The following is a 20,087-nucleotide window of genomic DNA, read 5'->3' as shown; positions in this document are numbered from 1 at the left end:
TCGAAGCTCAGTTTGGTGATACAGCACGGAACAAGAGTAACCTCAGCAAGCTCGCGTAGCCCAGCATCGCTCGACCATGTTCTCGACCTTCTTCCAACCTTGCGAGCTCAAGTTGCATCTGCTCCAGAATGCCGTCTTCTTGCACCCACCCGATCGTCCCTTACCCGAAACGCACGATAGGCCGCCCATGGCCAACGACGAGATCGTCCGTGGGCTCGTAGAGCTCTACGTACCTTCCACCCGCCACATCTCGGGCATCCGCGTGCGTCTCAAGGCGGTCCAGACCATCGCCATCTTGGACCCAGCATCTGGCCTCACCCCTATCAGCTGGGAGGATTCTACCGTGCTCGAAAAGGTCGTCGAGATTGGCATCCACAGCGACAAGGGCTCGCACCACGCTCCATCCCATCACCACCTCCTACCCTCGTTCCATTCCAGATCAGCCTCCGTCGGTCCAGCTTTGCACACCAGCTCGTCATCCCACACGCAACCACGCGGTCGAAGCTCGGCCACTCCGGATCGAGCAGGTCGTTCTGGTTCCGCTTTTGGATTGCGATCTCACAGCCCTGGTGGAAGCATCCCTGCTTCCATGGCGCGTGCCGTGTCGCGAGGCCGCAAGATTGCCTCTGGCATGAGCAGGAACAACCACAGCCCTTCGCCTTCGCAAAGTCGAGCATCGTCTCCCAGCGCCCCACCATCCAACGAACGCGGGCGCACTGCCACCCGCGCCCCGCCTACTTACGCCTACGCCATCTCAGAAGCGTGCATCAACGGCGCTGCGTCTGTACCGCAAGAGCAGGAAGTGGTCAATCACAGTCTGCCAGCCAGTCAAGCAGCCACTCCGCAGCGATCGCGCCGACAGAGTCTCTCCAACTCGCAAACTCCACCACCTGATGCGCATACCCAACAGCAACCTCCTGCCGAGCCGGAAGACTTGGCCGCCCATCTTCGGAGGTCCCTTGCTGTACATGATCAAGGCGCTGACCGCAGAAGTGCCAGCGCGGCCCCTGCGGACCGCGCCTCGTTGCGCTCTTCCAGTACGAGCTCGCAGCCTCAGCTGCGCGTCGAAGAGGACAGAGGCAAGGCAAAATCAAGGAGCTCATCGATCGGATTCTTTGGCTCTCGCAAGGCGCGCAGCAAATCCCGAGCACCGCTCTCGCGCGGCGCCTCGAGCCAACACAGCGAATTGTTGCAGGTGGACGAGGAAGGCGAACGAGGTCGCAGAGGTGCATCGGAACGCCCGCCGCTCGAGCCTTCAAGTTCTTCCGGCTCGGTGGTTGTAACGCCAGGATCCGAGAGCGAACCGGGTTGGGAGACGGAGCCCGCTCAGGATGGCTTGGAACTGCAAAAGGGCGTCCACGGGTTTGAGTTTGCCTTCATCATCCCTTGTGATGCTCCTCCGTACGAACGATCTCCCTTCGGCAGGGTGCGCTACATTATCAAAGCCACTGCGATCGGTGCAGGGCGTGCCAAGTCCAACGTTGAGTGCTGGCGCGACCTCTACCCCATGGTCAATCCGTCGCCAGACAGCGGTTCTACACCACTCACCGTGCTGTACAACGACCTCCATCCGACCGTAGGTCTCGTGTCCATCGCATGCACCTCGAACAACATCTCGGTCGGCGGCGTGTTCAATATCGACGTTAATTCACCCACGCCGCCCGAGGACCTCATCGTCTACCTGGTGCGCGTCTCGCTCGAGACCACCATCGAGCTAACCACCAAGCGCAAGGACAAGCAGACGGTGCCCGTGCAACGACACAAGCTGTTCGAGAAGGGATGGGTGCCGCCGAAGAACAATGATGGCTCCCACGGCGATGGCAAGAAGACCGACGGCTTCGTGCGCAACGCAGGCACCGAAGATGCGTGGACCGTGCAAGGAATTGCGCGCATGCCGGACGACAATCACATCCGTGCGTCAACTGTGGCAGCTTCTAAAGCCAGCATCCGCTTCAGCCACGTGCTCGTCGTCGAGATTGTGCACAGTCGCAAGCCGGCGGGCAGCACAGCAAAGACTGCGGAGGAGCAAGCCAAAGAGCGGCGGCTCAAGGTGTTCGCACTGCGCCAGCCCGTGCTTATACCGTCGTGCTGTTGCGCCTACGACGCGGTGACGCTGCCGGCATACAGTGCGGATCCGGACCCGTCGTCGCGCAGGGCCGAGATGCCGTACGACCTGTCGAGCTTCTCGCACCATCCGCCGAACAGTGACGGTTCTTCGTCCTCCAACGCCGCCGCCAATAGCAGCGGCTCCGGACCGAACGGGCATTTGTCCGGGGGCCCGAACGCGGCGAGCACGGCGACAGCGGTGCACGGGCAGTCGCAGCTCTTCTGTGTGTGCGGCATGTCGTTGCAGGACCTGAGTGCCCAGGAGCGTGCGCTGATTCCGAGCGCGCCATTGGACGTGATGGGCGGAGAGCTTTTCAGGCATCAGGGCAAGATTGGCGAGCTGCCGCCGCGACTGGATTCGGGGGCCGCGAGGAGGAGAAGTCCCAGTACCTCTTCGTCCAGCGGTGGAATCGTCGCCAGCTTGCGAGGTAGGAGAAGGTCGACGAGCAGCACGCGTACTGCGGGGGCGCAAGGCAGCGGCAGCAGCTCCAGCCCCGCTAGGAACGGTGCGAAGGAGAGGAGCCCCTCGATCAGTGCAAGCATCAAAGGGCGCTCACCGAGCATCACTTCGGCGTTGAGAGCGCGGCGGTTATCCAGCTCGTCAACCAGCGAGCCGAGGTACAAAGGCGGTGCGGGGTTCAGTCGAGGCGAGAGTGTGAGTCGGGGCTCTGCCATCAGCCGGATTAGCGCCAGTTCCAACGGTGGGTACAGGGCAGCGGGTGGTAGTGGTGCATCTGGGTCGACGGCGGCAGCCGCAGGGGAAGCGGATAGCACGACAAACGAGTCGGTGGACCCAGATCGCATTTCTGAATGATTACGGCTCGCGCCTGCGCTCGCGCGTACGCTTGGTGTAAAGGAGGTTGATCTCAAGCTCATGTGAAAAGCCAAACGCAAAGGGAGAACAGGAAGAGCTTGAATGTCAAGCCGATCAAACTCAGTCTTCTGGCGACAACGTCGACTTGTTCACGCGTCTTCTGTGTGTGAGTGTGGAATGCAGCGTTCGATGTGATCGTCCGTGACTGTGAAAAGACGACACCATCCTCTAGATGCGATGATCAAGCCAGGCTCAAAAGTAGCTCCCGCGGTACTTGCTTCCTCCTCCACGAACTTTTTCGCCCCCACCACCGCCTCCACCGCCACCTCCCCCGCCGCTGCGTTTGGGCTTGTCGCCGCCACCACCACCTCCTCCTCCACCGTGATTGCCGCCACCGCCACCACCACCACGCCTGCTCCTCTTCTTGCCCGAGCTTGCACCTCCACTCGGCTCATACACCTGCCCCTTGGTCTCTTTGCGCTTGCTCGAGAAACGGCCGCCTTTGAACGTCTTGCCACTGCTACCCTTGTTGCCGCGGCCGCCGCCGTCACCGTGGTGACCCCATCCTCCGTGCGCACCCTTATCGCGGCGATTGTTCTTGCCGTCGCCCTTCCGCTTCTTCCTCGCACCCGCCCCGCGAGTATCCCCGCCCGAATCCGACCCGTCGTCGCTACTGAAATCATCCCTGAAATCATCATCGCTGTCAAGCACAACGGGATCACTCGCCGTCGCGCCCTCGCCTCTGCGCCGCTTGCTTGGCCGCTCGTCTCCGTCCTTGCTGCTGCTCTTGTTACCCCTTCGCTGGCCTACAACTTCTCTTGTACTGGGGACACCCTTGGTGACCAGCCCTCTCGCTTCGAGGTCCGCGCGCTTCTCGAACGCGCTCCGGATCGCGTCGGCGTGGTCGGGGTAATCGAGCCTATCGCGCAGCCACTGCCGGAAGAGGTGTTCGGGCAAAGGCTTTCTACCCTTCTTCTTCTCCCTCGGGGTGAGGTACCCGCCACCTTCGCAGGCGATAGCTTTCGTGCGGTCGAACGAGACAATCTTGTCATCCCCATCGGCAGCGCGAGGGCGAGAAGGCCCGGGATGCGGACCCCCGCCTGGCGACGACAAGAAATGCCGCCCAATGGCAAACCCGGAACCCGCTCCCGATTCGCGGCCCGAGTGACCCCTCCTTGTCGCATTCCCATTGGGTCCAGCGCGACCGGACGAACTGCTTGCCGCATCGCCAGCCACATGAACCGTCGCACTGCTCCCCACACTGAACGTGAATTGCGACGAAGGCATTTCGAACCCGGCGAGCGGCGGTGCGCCCGGCAGCAGCTTTCCAAATGGCCCAAGCCTTGATACAAACTCCGAGAACGCCGACGGCTCGCCCGTGCCGCGCGTAGGATTACATCGCGGTTCCGGACAATCATCTCCCCAATGATTCCCCGACCCCGAACAGTTGTAACACCATCTTATCGCCGGGTCGAATTGCGCCGCTCGTGAGCCCGTGGGCAACTCCGGCTCGCCAGCCCTGACAAACTCGTCCTCCGAATCAGACAGCTCTGCGGGGTCCGGCTCGAGATCGCGCCTCGGATCGCGCGCCATTGAGCCATTCTGCAGCTTGAGGAACACTTTTGCTCTATGTCGGTCGAGGTCTTTGAGGTCACGGTACGTGTAGACGCGCCACAGGGTGGGGCACAGCGCTTTGACGTGGCTGTAGGATCCACAGCGTTCGCACTCTTCCGACTTCGGTCCTCGTCTCGGTTTGGGGCAGGTGCGCGTCTGATGGCCCATTCCACCGCAGCGAAAACAGCTCGTCGACATTGGGCAGAACCGTGTCGGGTGGTCATCCATCGCTCCACATGCCAAGCAGTGTTGATGCGGACAGTGGCGTCGATCATGTCCGAGCTCGCCGCACGCGAGACACTGCTCTTTCGCTCGTCGTTCAGCTTTCTCCTCGGCGCCGTAGTATCGGTTTGCAGTGGACGGGTCCATGTCGAGTTGTTCGAAGTCGCCCATGTCGCCTCCCAGGTCGTCATCTTCAGCGTGATTTGTGAGATCGATGGTGAGATCCGGTGCTGCACCGGACGAGCTGCTACTGGTTTGAGCAGCAGCGGAGGTGGCGTTGTTCTGTGGGATGACGTTGACGTGGGTTGGGAGCAGAAGACCAGCCTCGACGTGCGTTTCTGCGTTCTCGGCTTTCGCCTCGTCCTCCAGAGCAATTTCTCGATCCACGTCCATGTCGCCCGCCGTGTCGATGACAAAGCTCATTTCGCCGGCTTCTCCTTCCTGCATGTATTCACCCTCTTCTTCGTCATCGTCAATGGTCGAGCGGTCGACATCGAGGACTTCATCGTGAACGGAAGCCCCGTTGACACGGCGGCCTTTCGTTGAACTGGAAGCATCGTTTGCTCCAGAAGAACTGCTTCGTATTGTTGCTGTTGCTTCGTGTCTCCCACGAGAAGCAGCCATGCCTTTGGATGTGGACCTAGCCGAAGTTGCTGCCTGCTCTACCGAAGACAAAGCCGCCTGTTGAGCGGTAGCAACCACCTCGGATGCGTCCATGATTGCGTCCCCCGCGGTCAATGCCGATAGTCGCGAACTGTGTGCCATCGATATCGCGCCTAGAACATAGCAGCAGCAGCAGCTTCGTCACTCTGCAATGAACGACAGCTTAGCTCGAGGTGATAGTGAGACCGAAAGAGGATGTCGTGTGTGATGTTAGAAAGGAAGAAGAGCGTATCTCCGTTTGCGGAGGTCGGGGATGGGCGTGAGAACATATGAAATTGAGTGTCTCGCAAAGAAAGCCCGATTTGATGGACATAGTGGATCGGTAATAAAAAAAAATTGTAACTCAGGTGCGGTGGGCGAGGGGTTTTTTTTTTTCCTCAGCAAACTTTTTCTTCTCAAAGTGGAGGGAGCCGTTTGGCACACGCGCTCATGCCTTAACACCATCACTGGCACTTCGCCATCAAAAGAGCTGCGCACGGGAGCGTGTCCGAACACGGGCAGGCATCATCCCAGGGCAGGCCAAACAGCAACATCACACCGCTTGAAGAGTGCAAGTAATAGTTCGTAAAAATTAGAGCATCAGAAATTGGCACACTTTCCGAGCAAGCCAACATCTACTCTCCAGAAAACAGCCGCTTGATCAAGTAGATCATCGAGCCCATCATCCTGAACAGTGCCAGCCCTGCGACAGAGTACAGCAAAAATCCCATGTAGATCGTCCTTGTGGCCACCGAGCTGATGTTCAGAATACCGACAACCAGTGCGGCATTGCTCAGACTCCAGCAAAGCACCACATTGGTCCTGACCGTGGCGTAGTAGTCCTTCTGCTTCTGGTCCTTGTCGACCGTGCTCGGCCCGGCTTTGGGAGCCTTGTTGCTCAACACGTGGATCGCATCGTCGTACGCATCGTTAATGTCTTTTGACTCGGTCGGAATGGCCACTTCGACCTGGTTGGTGCCGGACCCTCCACCGACAACACCCAGATCCGTCATGACCGTGTCCGAGCCCTTGGTGCCCCAGGAAATGTCGTTGATGTTGGCGAAAGCGTAGATGCTGATCACGTTGACGAACGTCGGGGCCAGCAGCAGGTACTGGACGATGGACGTGATCATGTGCATGGGTTCGAGGAACATGATGCTCGCAATCGCCCAGATTCCGTACGTCGCGGCGAGCGAGATGACAATATTTACAAACGTCCGGTTCGAGACGAGAGACTCCGCCCCTCCCCCATTGGGTCCGGTCGCATTGAGGATCGAATCGGTGGCCAGGTAGACCGCAGCGCCTGTCATGTACAGCGTCAGAAGCGCAAAGACCACCATAGCAAGCGTGTATCCAGCCTTGCTCCCTGCGGGGCGGTTACCCATGGACAGCAAGAAGCAAAAGATGATAAAGGCGATGTAGATGTACGAGAGCACCAGATTGGGAACATGAAGCGCATGAATCCTGTCGCTCATCGCGCTTGTAAGGATGAAAAAGGCGATGAAGAAGTTGGCCATACCGAACCACGAAAAGATGAGCTGGATCGTCTGGTAGAAGATCTCGATGTGCAGCGCAAACTTTCGACCGAACGAGTGCGAAGATCGATAGATGTAGCCAAACTTGATAATCGAATGGATACCGGCAAAGAAGGATCCGTTGAGCCATCGTCGACGCTGCGAGATCAGCTCGGGCACCTGGTCGGGCACATCCGTGACAGCCTGAGCCGACTTGACGTAGTGCAGAATCCAAGCACTGTCTCGCTTTGAGACCAGCTCCCAACACAGGATACGGTCTTCGGCCAGATACATGTTGGACGTGAAAACATCTGCATCCGACTGGCCTCCGTGCAGCGTCTCGCCCTTGAAGTACGAGCACAACGGCCCCTGTCCATGCGCATCGTTTTGCAACGCAATGTAGCGATAAGCTGAAAAGGCGCCTGGTAGCACCGTAATGTAGCCAAAGACCGACTCGAGCGGTTTGTCGAGGATATTGGACATCTTGTATTCAAAGTTCTGCGCAGCCACGAGCGGGTTGAGCAGTGCTCCCCAGTACTTGCCTTTGAGCGCCACAATCTCGCCGCAGGCACCGCCGACGTTCGAATTGATATCAAACGCTTTCCAGAGATGATAGATGGATCGAGGTCGCGGCATGGTTCCGACATCGAGCAGAACGCAAATGTTGGGTTGCAAGATCTGACCAAAGGCGTTGAAGAACCAGCGGTGCGAGTTGATCTTCTTCTGATTGCGCTCCTTGAGGCAGAACAGGATCTGCACGGGCATGATCCCCTTCTCGCGGCCCTTGAAGTGCATGCTGGGGTCGATCGAGAGCTGAGCGGTGTACTCGTAGATGTGGGCGGTGACGGGCTTGCCGTTGACGACGTTCTTACCAACACCCTCCTGGTAGACTCCCATGGCGGCGAGACACGCCAAGGTGCGCGAGTTGATCTTCAGTCGGCCGTCCGAGACGATGCAGACAACCACCTTTTTCCAGCCCTCCTTGCCCCAGGTTTTGGAGCGCTCTCGCGTGCAGAGGTGCGCGATATTGGTCATGACGCCGTGCATGGTGCGTGTAAAGAGCTCTTCATCCTCGTTATACATGGTCAGGACGATGAAAAGTTCGGTGCGGCGGGGAGGATCAAAGAGGACTTGTCGGAGTGTGTAGCGCTCGTCCTTGAAATTGTCTGGGTCACAGGTAGCGGCGGTGTATCGCATGTGGGTAAACTCTCGAGACTCGCGATCGTTGAGCTTGTCGAGCAGCTTGGAGGGCACAGGGCAGTCGAGGACGAGATTGCCGTGGTAGAGCTCGACCCTCTTGAGCGTCTTGTATCGTCGTGGCACACGTTGCGGGATCTTGCCGTAGCGCACGCCACCAGCTTGACCATTCTCGAGCATGTTGGGATCGAAGCCGCCGGGCATGTAGCCGTCGTCGTCGTGTGCGCCTTGCGTGCGGAGCAATCGCCCTCTTGCTTGACCGTTGACCGCGTCTTCATCCATCACATCGTCATCGCCATCAGCATACTTGTCAATGGGTCCTACGTGGTTGCCGTGCTCGTCGAAATGTGAGGCGGGCGCATATGCATAGTTGCCCTCTCTCGGCAACAGAGGCACATCGCCGTCGTGCTCGTCAAAAGGGTCCGGGCCGCCATGGTGGGCGTGCGAGGAGTCGTTGTACGGATTCGACAGGCGAGGAGAGCCCGTGTGAGGTGGAGGAGGGTACGAGGGACGATGTTCGTTGTAGTAGTCTGCAGAGGGCAGTTCGTAGCCCGAATGGTCGCCTGGGGTAGACGGGGGCAAATTGTACGCATCAAAAGCGACGTGCGGCGGTGAGGTCGGTTCCGCCCCCAAATCGTAGGTTGGATAGGCGTGCCCCTGCGCCTCTGCGGTGCGAGGCTGACGCCTCTCTGGCGATTGGTGATGGCCTTCATCAGGATGTGCCCCACCTCCTCCTCTGAATGGATAACGAGGCGGCATGCTTGCGCTGTGCAGGAGATGCGGCGATCGAGGTGATTTCGACGAGAAGGATTTTCCCTTTGCAGTACTATACGATTTGCTTAGAGCTGTCGAAAGTCCGATGCCCAGAGAGTGGCAGGAGGGCCGGTAGGATGAAGTGGAGGCCTATGCAGATGAAGCAAGGTTACCGGGTATGTGTCCTCGAAGGTCGAAGATGACGAAGACGATGATAATGAAGAAGGAGGGCAAAGGAGAGCCGGTCCGATTGGGGTCAGACGATCAGAAGCGGAGTCGCAGGTTGGCGGTCAGAAGATCAGAAGAGAGCAAGCACGAGGCTCGGATGAGGGGAGAAGATCGCTCTCAGGCTGTGCAAGACAGAGCCGTCCAAAATGCAGTGCGCTCCCGCAAGCCCGCGGCAAAGTGTTGGTTGGACTTGATTTCTACACTCTTTTCCGTCTTCAAAGGCTGCGCAACACCGTCATGCGGGCAGAGTGTCTCGAGAGGCGCTACTTTGCCTGTTCAGCAGCGGCGGACGGACCCTTGCCAAACCGCACAAACACACAGGCGGACCCTGAACAGCTTTCTCCTCAGTTGACGCGTCTTGGAAAGCGAAAAAATACATCGTCCGCCCCTATTCTCTTGGCAGTCAAAAGTCACTCTCACTGCGCTCATGCACGCCGCTGCCCCCAGCCCCTGTTACTATATGCACCGCCTCGTGCGCCTTTTGCCGAGCGCAAATGCCTCCTTCCAGTGCGAACATGGATGATGCTGCCGATTGCTTTGCTACATCTCGCAGTGCCTCCATCCACGCTGCTCTGGGGCTCGTACAGGACTGCACGCGATGAGCGAATGGATGATATTGAAAGCTAAATCGGTGAACATGCATGCCAACTACTACAAATCAGAATGCGAAAATTTCCGCTCAGCTTTGCGAACCAGGGTCGAGCGGCTGATAGGCAGGCAGTCCTTCTTCCTCGTCCAGACGTTGTTCAGCTTCGCTCTCCTGCAGGCCGGATAGCTGCTGCGTGCGAGCACCGCCGGCGACTGACGATCCGGACGATTGTGCTGCAACTCCGTACAAGTCCGCCTGCTGCTGTTGGCGGCTGAAGCGTGCCTGCACTGCGTGTCTTTGCACCTCAGCGGCTTCCTGCTGCGCTTCCAATTCCTTCTTTTCTCTCCCGGTCAGTTGCGAGGAAGCTGGCAGCGTGGTCTGGGGGAAGCTGGAGCTTGCTGAGCCCGTGGCTGGTGAGGCGTCCGGTGCTTGATCAGAACTGGCACTGTGGGTTCCCTCGCCTCGCAGCGTCAGTTCATCGACGAGCCAGCTGCCCAGATAATTGATCGGTGTTGCGTCTCCAAGCGTAGTGCTTGCGGAGCTTCCGACCGACAGTTGGGCCACCACTTGGTGGATCTTGGCTTCGGCAACGGAGGCAGTAGCGGCAGGATACTGCAGCTCGAACAGATAGCTGCTGCGCCACACGCTGCTGTCCGTGGACATCGTGCTCGCCGACGATCCTGGTCGTCGATCTACCTTGCGCACCGAGACACCTTCCAGCTTATGCAGCTGTGTCGTCAGTATATCGAACGCGCTGTCGTGATGGCTGTAGCTGCCGGCCTCGGCCGCCAGATCCGAAACAAGTGCGTCATTGATGCTGAGCAGCGTCCGCCCGGTCTTGCCAGCCGGCGTCGATGGGCTGTACAGACGCGAAAGCGACCGAGGCAGTGCATTGGTGGCCAGCAGCGCTTGCAGTGGCTCGCTGGCAAGTACGAGGAAGCGAGTGCGGTTGTCCTTCACGTCTTGAATCCTCGAGCGAAGTACTCTGACTCCTACGGTCGTCGCTGCGGCTTCAGCTCCTACAGCGGCCACGAGCGAGTTGGACGAGAATCCGAGCGCATGATCGGCTGAGGTGGACGACCTGCCCGGCGCAGTACCTGCCTCAAATTCAAGAGCCGTGACCGCAGCTGCGGCGGTGGACTCGACCGCCTTCTTCTGCGCCTGCGGCAAGTAGCGAGTGAGGTAGTGCGAGCATTGACCAAGCGCCTGCTCATGAGAGATGACGTTGGTGATGTTGGACAACGTGTCGTCGCGAATGGATGCGTTCGGATCAGTATCGCCCTGCAGCTGCAGCAGATGATGGTATGTCTTGGGTCCACAGAGCAAGGCATGGTCGACAGACAGGCACGCCTCGCCAACCACATGCAGCTGGGCGCCATCCGAAGGTTTGAAAGCATGGCGGTCACCGTTGCCGATGCCCAGCAGGTTGTCCAACGTGTCACGAACCGGCCCAAACGTGCTGTTCTCCACCGGCACAATAGCGATCTTGGCATTGCCCGGCGTGCCGCGGCGCACAAAGTCGATGGCACCGGTGATGCTCTGCATAGGAACAAGGTTGGTGCCCGCCTCACCGAACACCTTGAGCGCGGCCTGGTGGCTGTACGTGGCAGTGGGACCGAGATAGGCGACGGCACCGGCCGAAATGGACGCAGATCGTTGGCTCGCCGAGGATCGACGGGGTCGGAGCGTGCCGGACTTGGGCCCTCCAGGACCCGTGGGCACCACACCGGTCTCGGCCACAGTAGGACCAGGCGGTCCCGCAGGCGAATGGGCTTCCTCGTCTTGAATCGCAGAGCTGGCTGCAGCAGAATCGGCAAATGGATTGGCGGAGGGCGAACGCAGTGTGTCAGATGCGGTCGCCGAAGGACTTCGCTGAGGACGAGGCGGAAGCAGCGGAGCAGGAAGGGCGGTGGGACTGAGGTTGAGCTTTTGAGCCGATCCGCTGCTGCCGCCGCCAGATTGGGCGGTGGGCCCCCCCGGCTGGAGAAGATCGCCGCGGTCCGACGACACGCTGAACCTGCGGGGAGAGAGAGGCTCAGCAGCAGCTGGAGCCTGGACAGGGGACGCGGCTGGTGCTGTGTCTTGATTGTCTTGCAGCTCTGCCTTGTGAGAGACACCGTACGAGATTGTGTCGGCGCGACCCAGGCTGCTGGTGGTCGACGGTGTTGAGTATGATGGCAAAGTGGGCAGCGAGAGATCGGGTTGGAACGACGAGAGCGCAGAAGCGAGAGCTGCACGGACGTCGGCAGTCTTGATTGCGCCATCCCAGAGAGGGATGTTGTCTCCGCGTGGCTTGGCCGCAGCAGGGAAAGGCGACGTGTCGGTGGATACCAGTGTGGTGAGCAGCTTACCGTAACGGGCGACAAGAGCCATCTTTTCGCCGAGCTCGATGAGGCTGTCAAACATGGCAGCGTAACCGTCCTTGACACTCTCGCGTTTGAGACGACTCAGCGACTCTTCATCCGCCTGGTCGTCGTTGATGAGGTTTTGAAGACGACTCTGTGTCTCTTGGACGCGTGTACTTCCTGCTGCAATAGCACGCTCAGGGACGAGATCGTGAAGCTCCTTTTTGAGCTTGCTGCGATTTGCTCTTCGCTGACCTAGCTCCATCTCGGTCCTTTCGAAGCGTTTGAGACGGCTGCGAGCCTGCTCGGATCGCTGGCTGTGGGCAGTTTCGAGCTGACCGATCTCGTGCCACACGTAGGCAAGGCGATCGGTGACGTCTGCGAGCATCTCATCGCCGACACCGTCGTGCCTCTTCTCGGGAAGATGGTGCTGGCCCCAGACAAAGGTGGCTTTGGCAAGACCCTTGGCCTCGCGACCAGCAGCCTCGTGGTCGATATTGAAGCCCTTGACAGCTTGACTGAGCAGATGGAACTGACGTGTCGACTCGTAGCGCGGATCGACCGAGGCAAGACCCTGGCGGAAGAGATGAGGCACCGAGCCTGTATATGTGAAACCAGATCCGGAGCTAGAGCCGGCGCCAGCAACGGTGGTGTCGCCCGAAGCAGAGGCATTGCCGGTGGTAGAAGAAGCGGCGTGGTGTGCCTGCAACTGCTGAGCAGCAGCTTCGGCGCGTTCCCTGGCTTTTGCGAAGAACGAGGCCATGTCTGTAATTGTCGATCTGTTCTGGCCCTGCTCCTTGATGGTGAGTGTAGAGAAAGAAAGAATGGAGATCCAGCAAAACTCGCAATAGCTTATGTTCGCTCGCTCTCCTCTCAACCCACGCACCGCTTCCACAGCTTCGGTCAGAAACGATTCTCCACAAGAGTGATGAATCATGCGCTTCCGGTTTTGCTTTTCGCACGGGGCAGTCCGCTTTTTTCGTTTTCCTCATTTTGAGCGTAACTCGTCTTTTTTGAACATTATTTACGCTATTACATTAATATTTAAAAATTAGAGAGCACCGCCTCGTAGTAGCGCCTCACAGTCAGGTAAAGGCTGCTTCGACATGGTCCTTGTCACCGTCGTGGCGTTGATCGGATGTAGTTTGAGCGTGGGAAAGAGTCGCGTGAGGAAGAGTCGCTCCACTGTAACTGCAGCTTCCGACAAGAATGGCTCGCTTTCCGTCCCTTGTGTTGGCTAGACGAGAAGAAAAGCTAACTTCAAACCTTACTTCAATGAAGATTTACAGTCTGGACTTCATTTTCGGAACTCTTCTGTCTTTCCACATTGTGATGCAGTACCGGTCCTTTTGTCTTGTCTCGATGAGCGGGCGCAGACACCGGCACTGGTTCCGAATGCTGAAGGCATTGTTGCACAATCGATGTCATTAGAAGGAGGGTTGGGGAAAGACGGGTCTCGAAAGCCCTGGTTCGCAGCGATTGAGTTCAGGGAAAGCCGAGGTCGCTCGTCGAAGTCTCTAAGATATGAGCTCTAATTCAATTTTATCCGAGAAGCTTGGATATGTGCGAGACCACCTGCTTGTCTCGGCACAGCAAGTCTTATCGACAGGGTGAAGACCGCCTGACTGGTGTTGATACACAGCACGCAAAAGCTGCCAGACGAGCAGAGCCTCGAATTTGGACAGAAAGCGGATTGCACGAAGAACTAGAAATACAAGGAATGCTCGGAAGGTCGACAGAGGATGCTTTGTAATGGCAAAAAGATCATGCGTCGACGTCCATCGAGCCCTGAGTCGAGGTATGCCCAGCTTGTGCATGATCGTCGTGATCTTCGAGGCCGGCTGTGCTGGTGAGTTGATTCAACAATGCGTCGGCTAGTCGGGCAGCTTGGACGCTGCCGATGCGGATGGCCTCGCTGACACGCTTGAAAGATATGCCGTCCGTCCCCTCGGTACGCACCGAGAGCACTTTGGAAGTCCGCGTCGCCAACACCTGTACACGCGAGCCCACACACGCTTCCTCGTCCACGTCGGCATCGAGCAAATAGCTGTTCGGGAGTATGCTGACGGTGATGCAGAGCGGAAGGTCCTGGCGTCCATCCAGTGCGGCTCCATCTTCGCCGCTGTGCTCGAGTTCAAAGTCGACCACTTTGGAACTGGGTCCCGACCCGCTGCGCCGTGCACCGCCTGCATTTGCTCTGGGCTTCTTCTTGAGCAGGCCCTTGATCCCCATCTGGTCCAGGTCGCCCTGAGCGTTGGCAAAAGCGCCCTCCATCGCATTGCCGGACTCGTCTAGTGTGGCGGGGGCCTCGAACGCAACGCCGCGGGTCACCGGTACGCGAGTATCATAGAAAGCGGCAAAGATGGCAGCAAACGCGGCGTCGAAGAGATTGCCACCGGACAGGGAGTTGACCAACAGATCGATGTATATTGTCCAGTGCTTGGCGTTGGCAATAATGAGCAGCTGATGTAATGGCAGGGGAGACGATCTTGGGGAGAAAGCCGAGTTGACCATGGAAGACAGCGAGATCGAAAAAGAGTCGAGCAGCTTGCTATCAAAGGAATGCACGAGCGACTGAGAGTAGTCTACAGAGCACTTGATCCTGCCCGTCTTTCTGCTTTCGCTGGCCAAGTCGAGATCGTCCTGTGTCTGGAACTCGGCTTCCTCGTCCTCGTCGTCACTCTCGTCCCCAAAGCTCCTTACCTCGGCTTTGATACCGCAAAAGATCTCGGTGCCTCCGAGAGTGATATGGGACGAACCGTTAGCCTGGGCGGCAACGCCAGTGTCGACGTCGAGAGAGCGGAAAGCGAGCAGGTGCCGTCCATCGGAGCGCTGCGGTGGATTCGAGGTGAGACCTCGAAGGAAGAAGTCGCCTTGCGACCGTGATAGAACTTGGGGTGGCATCACTTGCTTCACCCTCGTCAATGATCGTCACACTGATGCTACTGTCCGTAGTGGTAGGGGTGTGACGGTGAGGAGCACGGATAAGACAGGCGATAGACAGCAAAGAGAGGAAGCAAGAAGTAGCATGAGCTTCCCAAAACTAAAATTTCAATAGGATAATTCTCGACAAGTGGAGGCACGTGACATGCCCTGCTCGACACGCTTCCAACAACCCAGCCGGATTTTTCGAAAATAGACCAACACACCGCCTCTCCACGCACCCTAGCCTAAGGACGCGCCGCAAACAAAACCAACACCGAGCTGCTCAAACACGCTGAGTTGCTCAGCACGAATCGAGCCAGAGAAGGGGACACAGCGAGACAAGAGCCTTGCTCGCCGTCTCGCTACAGCCACCATCACCATAGTCAAATCACATTACGGCTGGGTTGCTGCTCAGCTCGCCACAACCTCTTTGTTTTTGGTACATCTCGACACAACCTCTTTGTTTTTGGTACATCTCGACGTCTTCTTTCTTTCTACATTCGTTTCGGTTCCTTTGACCTCGTCGATACCGCCACACAGAGGCAGCACGTCACCCCTGCGGCATTTTCACCATGCCCGTCGCCGTTGCGTCAAGGTCATCGGCCAATGGTCGAGCTGCTCGCGAATTCGTCGAGAAGCCACGCCGAGAGGTCACAGACCCTGCGCTCGTTGCTCTGCACGCATCCATTCCACCTCACTTCCAGCAGGCCCAGCACAGCCTTGCCAACCACCGAAAGAACATCGTCTCTCTTCACCGCATCCACTTCAAAGCATCCGCCATCACAGAGCCCGCATCCGATGGTCGCGTCAGGCCCATCGGCGAGAAAGCTTTCAACGAGGTCTTCATCGGCTGCCTCGACCGCGTCCTGCCCATCAAGAAGGGTGTGCCCAACGCGGATCGCATCTGCAAGTTCGTCGCCGGCTATGTCGCTTATGCCCAGGAGCAGTTCCGCCTCCAAGCTCGTGCTGACAAGGCTGCCGACAGAAAAGCTGCACGAGAGCCGCACGATGAGGACGATGACGAGGAAGAGGAGGACACTACAGCTACGCGTTTCACCTCGCTGCTCCTCAAACACCTCCTCAAAGGATCCGTGTCCAAGAACAAGAATGTGAGGCTTCGCTGCTGCGGCTGCATTGCTCTCCTCATGAACGGACTCGAAGCGCTGGATGAAGGTCTTTTCCAGACGCTCAAGGCCTTCCTTCTCCAACGCGCCAGAGACAAGGAATCTTCGGTCCGGGTACAGGCGGTCATTGCGCTCACCAAGCTTCAGACCAACGACGACGAGGACGATGAAGATTCCGAAGAGATCCGACAAGCCCTCATCGAGACTCTGCGATTCGATCCCAGCGCAGAAGTTCGTCGCGCTGCCCTCTTCAACCTTAACCCAAACCGGGAAAACTCGTCGCTTCTTCTCGAGCGTCTGCGCGACATCGACCCCATCAATCGCCGCTGCGTCTATCTCGGTAGTCTTTCCATGCTTCTCAAGACGCACGCCAAGGCGCTCGAGGGAGCTGCCTCTTCTCGGGCGGGTCCTTCGCGCCTCGGTCTCGACATTGACTCTGCAGGCGAGGTCGTTCGGATCGGTATGGGCGAACGAGAACCTAGTGTCAAGCGTGCCGCACAGAAGCTCGTCACTGCATGGTTTGACGCTTGCGGAGGAGATCTCGTCGTCTTCCTCAACCAGTTTGACGTCGTCGCTTCCAAGCACATCGAGTCTGCACTGATCAGCATCCTTGAAGCCCGCCCTGCTTTGGTCGCCCAAGTGTCTTTCGACGCCGACGAGTTCTGGGCCAATCTATCGCCATCCACTGCTTTCCTCGCCCGCGTCTTTGTCGACTACTTCAAGCGCACCAAGAACGATCGCCGCCTAGAAGAGTGCCTTCCCGTCGTCACCGCTCTCGCTTTCCGCATCGAAAAGGAGTATGGCGAGCTCGTCCAGCTCATCAAGCAGTACAACATTTTGGCGAAGAGCGCCCTTGTGCCAGAGGACGAAACCGAGATTGCGCTCTTCACCATTCGCAACAAGACCTTTGTTGTCTCTCAGCTGCTTGGCATCGGCTTGGCATCCGACTACGGCGATGAAGCCGGTCGCAACAAGATGTTTATCCTCATTCGAGAAATGATCTCGGATATCGAGCTCCCCGAGGACCTCGTGCCTGCATCCTTGGACGTGCTGTTCAAGCTGACCACCCAGAAGGACTTCATGCGCATCATCGTCGAGATCGTGCTAGACCTCGGCGTCGAAGACGAAGCCGAGGCGCTTGACTACGACGAAAGTGAGGTGGATGACACCATGAGCATCGACGGCACACCTCTTGCTCGCAAGAAACCACGCAAATCTATCAGGAGCAAGGAGAGCTCGGCGACGACCCAAGATGCACTTGCTACCGAGCACCGATGCCTTACCATCGTTCGAGCCATGTTGGAGCGAGTCGTCGGCGCTCTGCAGGAGAACACGGCGTTCCACGGCTTAATTCCGCAACTGATTGCTCCCGCGGTGCGTTCCAAGGACGCCCACGTTCGCGAGCTCGGCCTGGTGTGTCTCGGGCTCTGCTGTCTGCTCGACCGCAAGCTGGCGCTCGACTCGTTCCCGCTGTTCCTCGACCAAGTGCAGCGCGCCGATGGGCAGATCAAGCTGCGCGCTGTACAGGCCGTCTTTGATCTGCTCATCAACCACACCATCCCGTACCTCTGCTCTCGAAACCCGGCAGGAGAGGACATGGCCAAACGTCAGATCATCTCGTATCTGCTCAGCCTGCTCGAGGATGAAGATCCCGCGATCCAAAGCGCAGCCTGTGAGGGCATGGCCAAGCTCATGCTCACCGGCATGGTCGATGACGACGAAGCGCTCAAGAGCCTGGTGCTCATCTACATGTCGCCAGAGACGATGGAAAACCAGGAGCTCCGACAGTGCCTCTCGTACTTCCTACCCGTCTACTGTGGCTCGTCGAGTCGCAACCAGCGCCGTCTTCAGCGCGTGTTTGTCTCTGTGCTGCAGGTGCTTACCGAGGTGTACGAAGAAAAGGAAGAGGATCAAGAGATGGTCACGCCCACGCAGGTGGGTATGCAACTCTTGGACTGGACCGATCCCGAGAAGGTCATGATGCGGCCAGGGCAGGTGCGCGACGAGACGGTCCACGTCGATGTCGCCATCGAGCTCATCAAGGCCATGTACACAATTCAAGACACCAAGGAGTGCAAGGATCGCAAGGTCATGTGTCAGCTGCTCGGCAAGCTGTTCCTACCGGAAGAGCTGGGCGATGCCAAGGTGCAAGAGGTACTTATTTTGCTCACCGGTCTACACGAGCTCAACCCGCTCACAGACACTGTCACCAAGAACGCGCTCGGTCGCTTCGAGACTGCTTTCATCAAGGCATACGCTGCCCAAGTGGAAGCGGGTCTGGACGGCATTGACCTGGATGCCACACCTGCGTTTGACGACCTCAAGTGCTTCTTTGCTGAGATCCGTGTCGATATCGCCGATATCATCGAGGCTTATGCCCACTCGCCCATCAAGCTTTCGAGCAAGACCGGCCGCAAATCGACTTCCAAAGGCGCTGCTTCGGCTCGATCGTCTGAAGCTGCTTCCAGTAAGAAGAGCCGAAAGCGTCGCAACGACAGCGATGAGGAAGAGGAAGAAGAGGATGGTGAAGAGGAGCAGGACGAGGAAGATGAAGAAGCGGACGACGAGTAGCAGCTTGTCCTGCAGTGAGGCTGTACCGAGGACGTGTTTGTTCCGTTCGGACTCGGGATTCAATTCGTGATTTGTCATCCGAGAAAGAGCATTGTGTGCGCGTGAGAGCGATCTATCTCGAGCAGGCCTGACGGTCACAGGGCATAGTGTGAGTCTCAAAAAACGGTTACGGGAAGTAAAACGACGAGCATGTTGCAAGAAAGGGGGAGGTGCTATGTGGATCGTTGGAGCCCCTTTGACAAGAACACCGCAGACGTGACTGCCGCGCCGAGGACCAGGCCGGCCAAACCGGTTAGATAGGGACTTGGGTAGCCTACGACAGGACATGTTCCGAAGAGAGCCTTCTTCATGCGTACGTCGGAAGGTAAGAATGGCAAGCCGCCTTTGACCTCCTTGTAACTCGGCACGTAACCGGACTCCCAGCCGTCTAGAATCTTTTTCATATCCGGTTCCGTCATGGTGCAGATCTCGTCGAGGTTCCATTTCTCGCAGACTTCGATCATCCAGCGCATGCGACGTGCGCCGATCTCTGCGCTGGGAGCTCGCTTCCTCAGCATAGCGCGCAGCCGGCCCACGTTTGTGATGGCCTGGCCGACGTTTTTGGGGATGGCGGCTTGGATCTTTTGACGCGTCTGCGAGGCGATCTTGGGTCCCTGACCGCCGGTAGAGACCATGACTTGGAGCGGACCATTGCGGATGAGCGAGCCGAAGTAGAAGTCGCACTCGGGCGGCACGTCGGCTACATTGACGGGGATGCGCCGTGAGCGGCATTCGTAGCAGATTTTCTTGGAGAGCTCAATGTCGTCGATTGCCGTGAGCACCATGTCGTATTGATCGAGGATTTCAGGATGTGCTTCGTCATACATGCCATCGACGTACTTGGCGACCACTTTCTCGGTGTAGATTCGATAGCGCATCTCGTCGCAAAGGCCTGTGGAGGGACACATGACGTCGAGGATCGCATCTGCGTCAAGGACATTAACGAGTCGGCCTGTCAACCACAACCACGATCAAGAAGGTTGGAAAATAAGAGTAAGGACGGGCTGGTCTCGAATCAAGACTTGCGAGCAAGGCTGGTCACCACTACACTCACCGGCTGCAACAGGGCCACCGCCGACAATGAGAACCTTTTTGCCCTTGAGCTGCCATGCTATCAAGAGGCCGCCTCCGGGGCAGAGACGCGGGTACTTGTCAGCCTCATTTGAGACTGCCTCCGTGGATGGGTTGCGCGAAGCCATTCTTGTGGTCGATTCGAGTCGTGAATAGACACTTGCACCGTTGTAAGGACGGAAGGAAGATGTCGGAGCCGTGGTGCTCCGCCGAAAGTCATTTCTTATCTTGATAAAAAAGCTCAGAATAAATCTTAGTTTAGCTGAGACGTGCATGAAACGAGCTGCAGCTCTCCACGTCACGTGACATCACTCCCACACCGTCTTGGTTCAT

General features: G+C 57.9%; 7 protein-coding genes across 7 annotated transcripts; 2 read left to right on the top strand and 5 right to left on the bottom strand.

The window, feature by feature from the left end:
• Window positions 1-76: 76 nt before the first annotated feature.
• EX895_000693 (uncharacterized protein) lies at window positions 77-2,920 on the top strand (the record flags this gene model as incomplete). Its single annotated transcript, XM_029881294.1, has 1 exon — window positions 77-2,920. One exon carries the CDS (start codon window positions 77-79, stop codon window positions 2,918-2,920), a length of 2,844 nt encoding a protein of 947 aa, XP_029742680.1.
• A 252-nt stretch (window positions 2,921-3,172) lies between these two features.
• On the bottom strand, window positions 3,173-5,473 carry EX895_000692 (uncharacterized protein; the record flags this gene model as incomplete). Its single annotated transcript, XM_029881293.1, has 1 exon — window positions 3,173-5,473. One exon carries the CDS (start codon window positions 5,471-5,473, stop codon window positions 3,173-3,175), a length of 2,301 nt encoding a protein of 766 aa, XP_029742679.1.
• Window positions 5,474-6,033: 560 nt separating this feature from the next.
• EX895_000691 (uncharacterized protein) lies at window positions 6,034-8,868 on the bottom strand (the record flags this gene model as incomplete). Its single annotated transcript, XM_029881292.1, has 1 exon — window positions 6,034-8,868. The coding sequence occupies one exon, from the start codon at window positions 8,866-8,868 to the stop codon at window positions 6,034-6,036; it is 2,835 nt and encodes a 944-aa protein (XP_029742678.1).
• A 901-nt stretch (window positions 8,869-9,769) lies between these two features.
• Window positions 9,770-12,787, bottom strand: EX895_000690 (uncharacterized protein; the record flags this gene model as incomplete). Its single annotated transcript, XM_029881291.1, has 1 exon — window positions 9,770-12,787. The coding sequence occupies one exon, from the start codon at window positions 12,785-12,787 to the stop codon at window positions 9,770-9,772; it is 3,018 nt and encodes a 1,005-aa protein (XP_029742677.1).
• A 1,001-nt stretch (window positions 12,788-13,788) lies between these two features.
• EX895_000689 (uncharacterized protein) lies at window positions 13,789-14,928 on the bottom strand (the record flags this gene model as incomplete). The annotated part of the gene is made up of 1 exon (XM_029881290.1): window positions 13,789-14,928. One exon carries the CDS (start codon window positions 14,926-14,928, stop codon window positions 13,789-13,791), a length of 1,140 nt encoding a protein of 379 aa, XP_029742676.1.
• Window positions 14,929-15,521: 593 nt separating this feature from the next.
• Window positions 15,522-18,644, top strand: EX895_000688 (uncharacterized protein; the record flags this gene model as incomplete). Its single annotated transcript, XM_029881289.1, has 1 exon — window positions 15,522-18,644. The coding sequence occupies one exon, from the start codon at window positions 15,522-15,524 to the stop codon at window positions 18,642-18,644; it is 3,123 nt and encodes a 1,040-aa protein (XP_029742675.1).
• Window positions 18,645-18,856: 212 nt separating this feature from the next.
• On the bottom strand, window positions 18,857-19,882 carry EX895_000687 (uncharacterized protein; the record flags this gene model as incomplete). The annotated part of the gene is made up of 2 exons (XM_029881288.1): window positions 18,857-19,635; window positions 19,738-19,882. 2 exons carry the CDS (start codon window positions 19,880-19,882, stop codon window positions 18,857-18,859), a joined length of 924 nt encoding a protein of 307 aa, XP_029742674.1.
• Between the last annotated feature and the right edge of the window lie 205 nt (window positions 19,883-20,087).

The sequence above is a fragment of the Sporisorium graminicola genome, chromosome SGRAM_1 (genome assembly GCF_005498985.1).
Source record: "Sporisorium graminicola strain CBS 10092 chromosome SGRAM_1, whole genome shotgun sequence".
Lineage (NCBI taxonomy): Eukaryota > Fungi > Basidiomycota > Ustilaginomycetes > Ustilaginales > Ustilaginaceae > Sporisorium > Sporisorium graminicola.
This window is presented reverse-complemented; position numbering and strand designations above follow the sequence as displayed.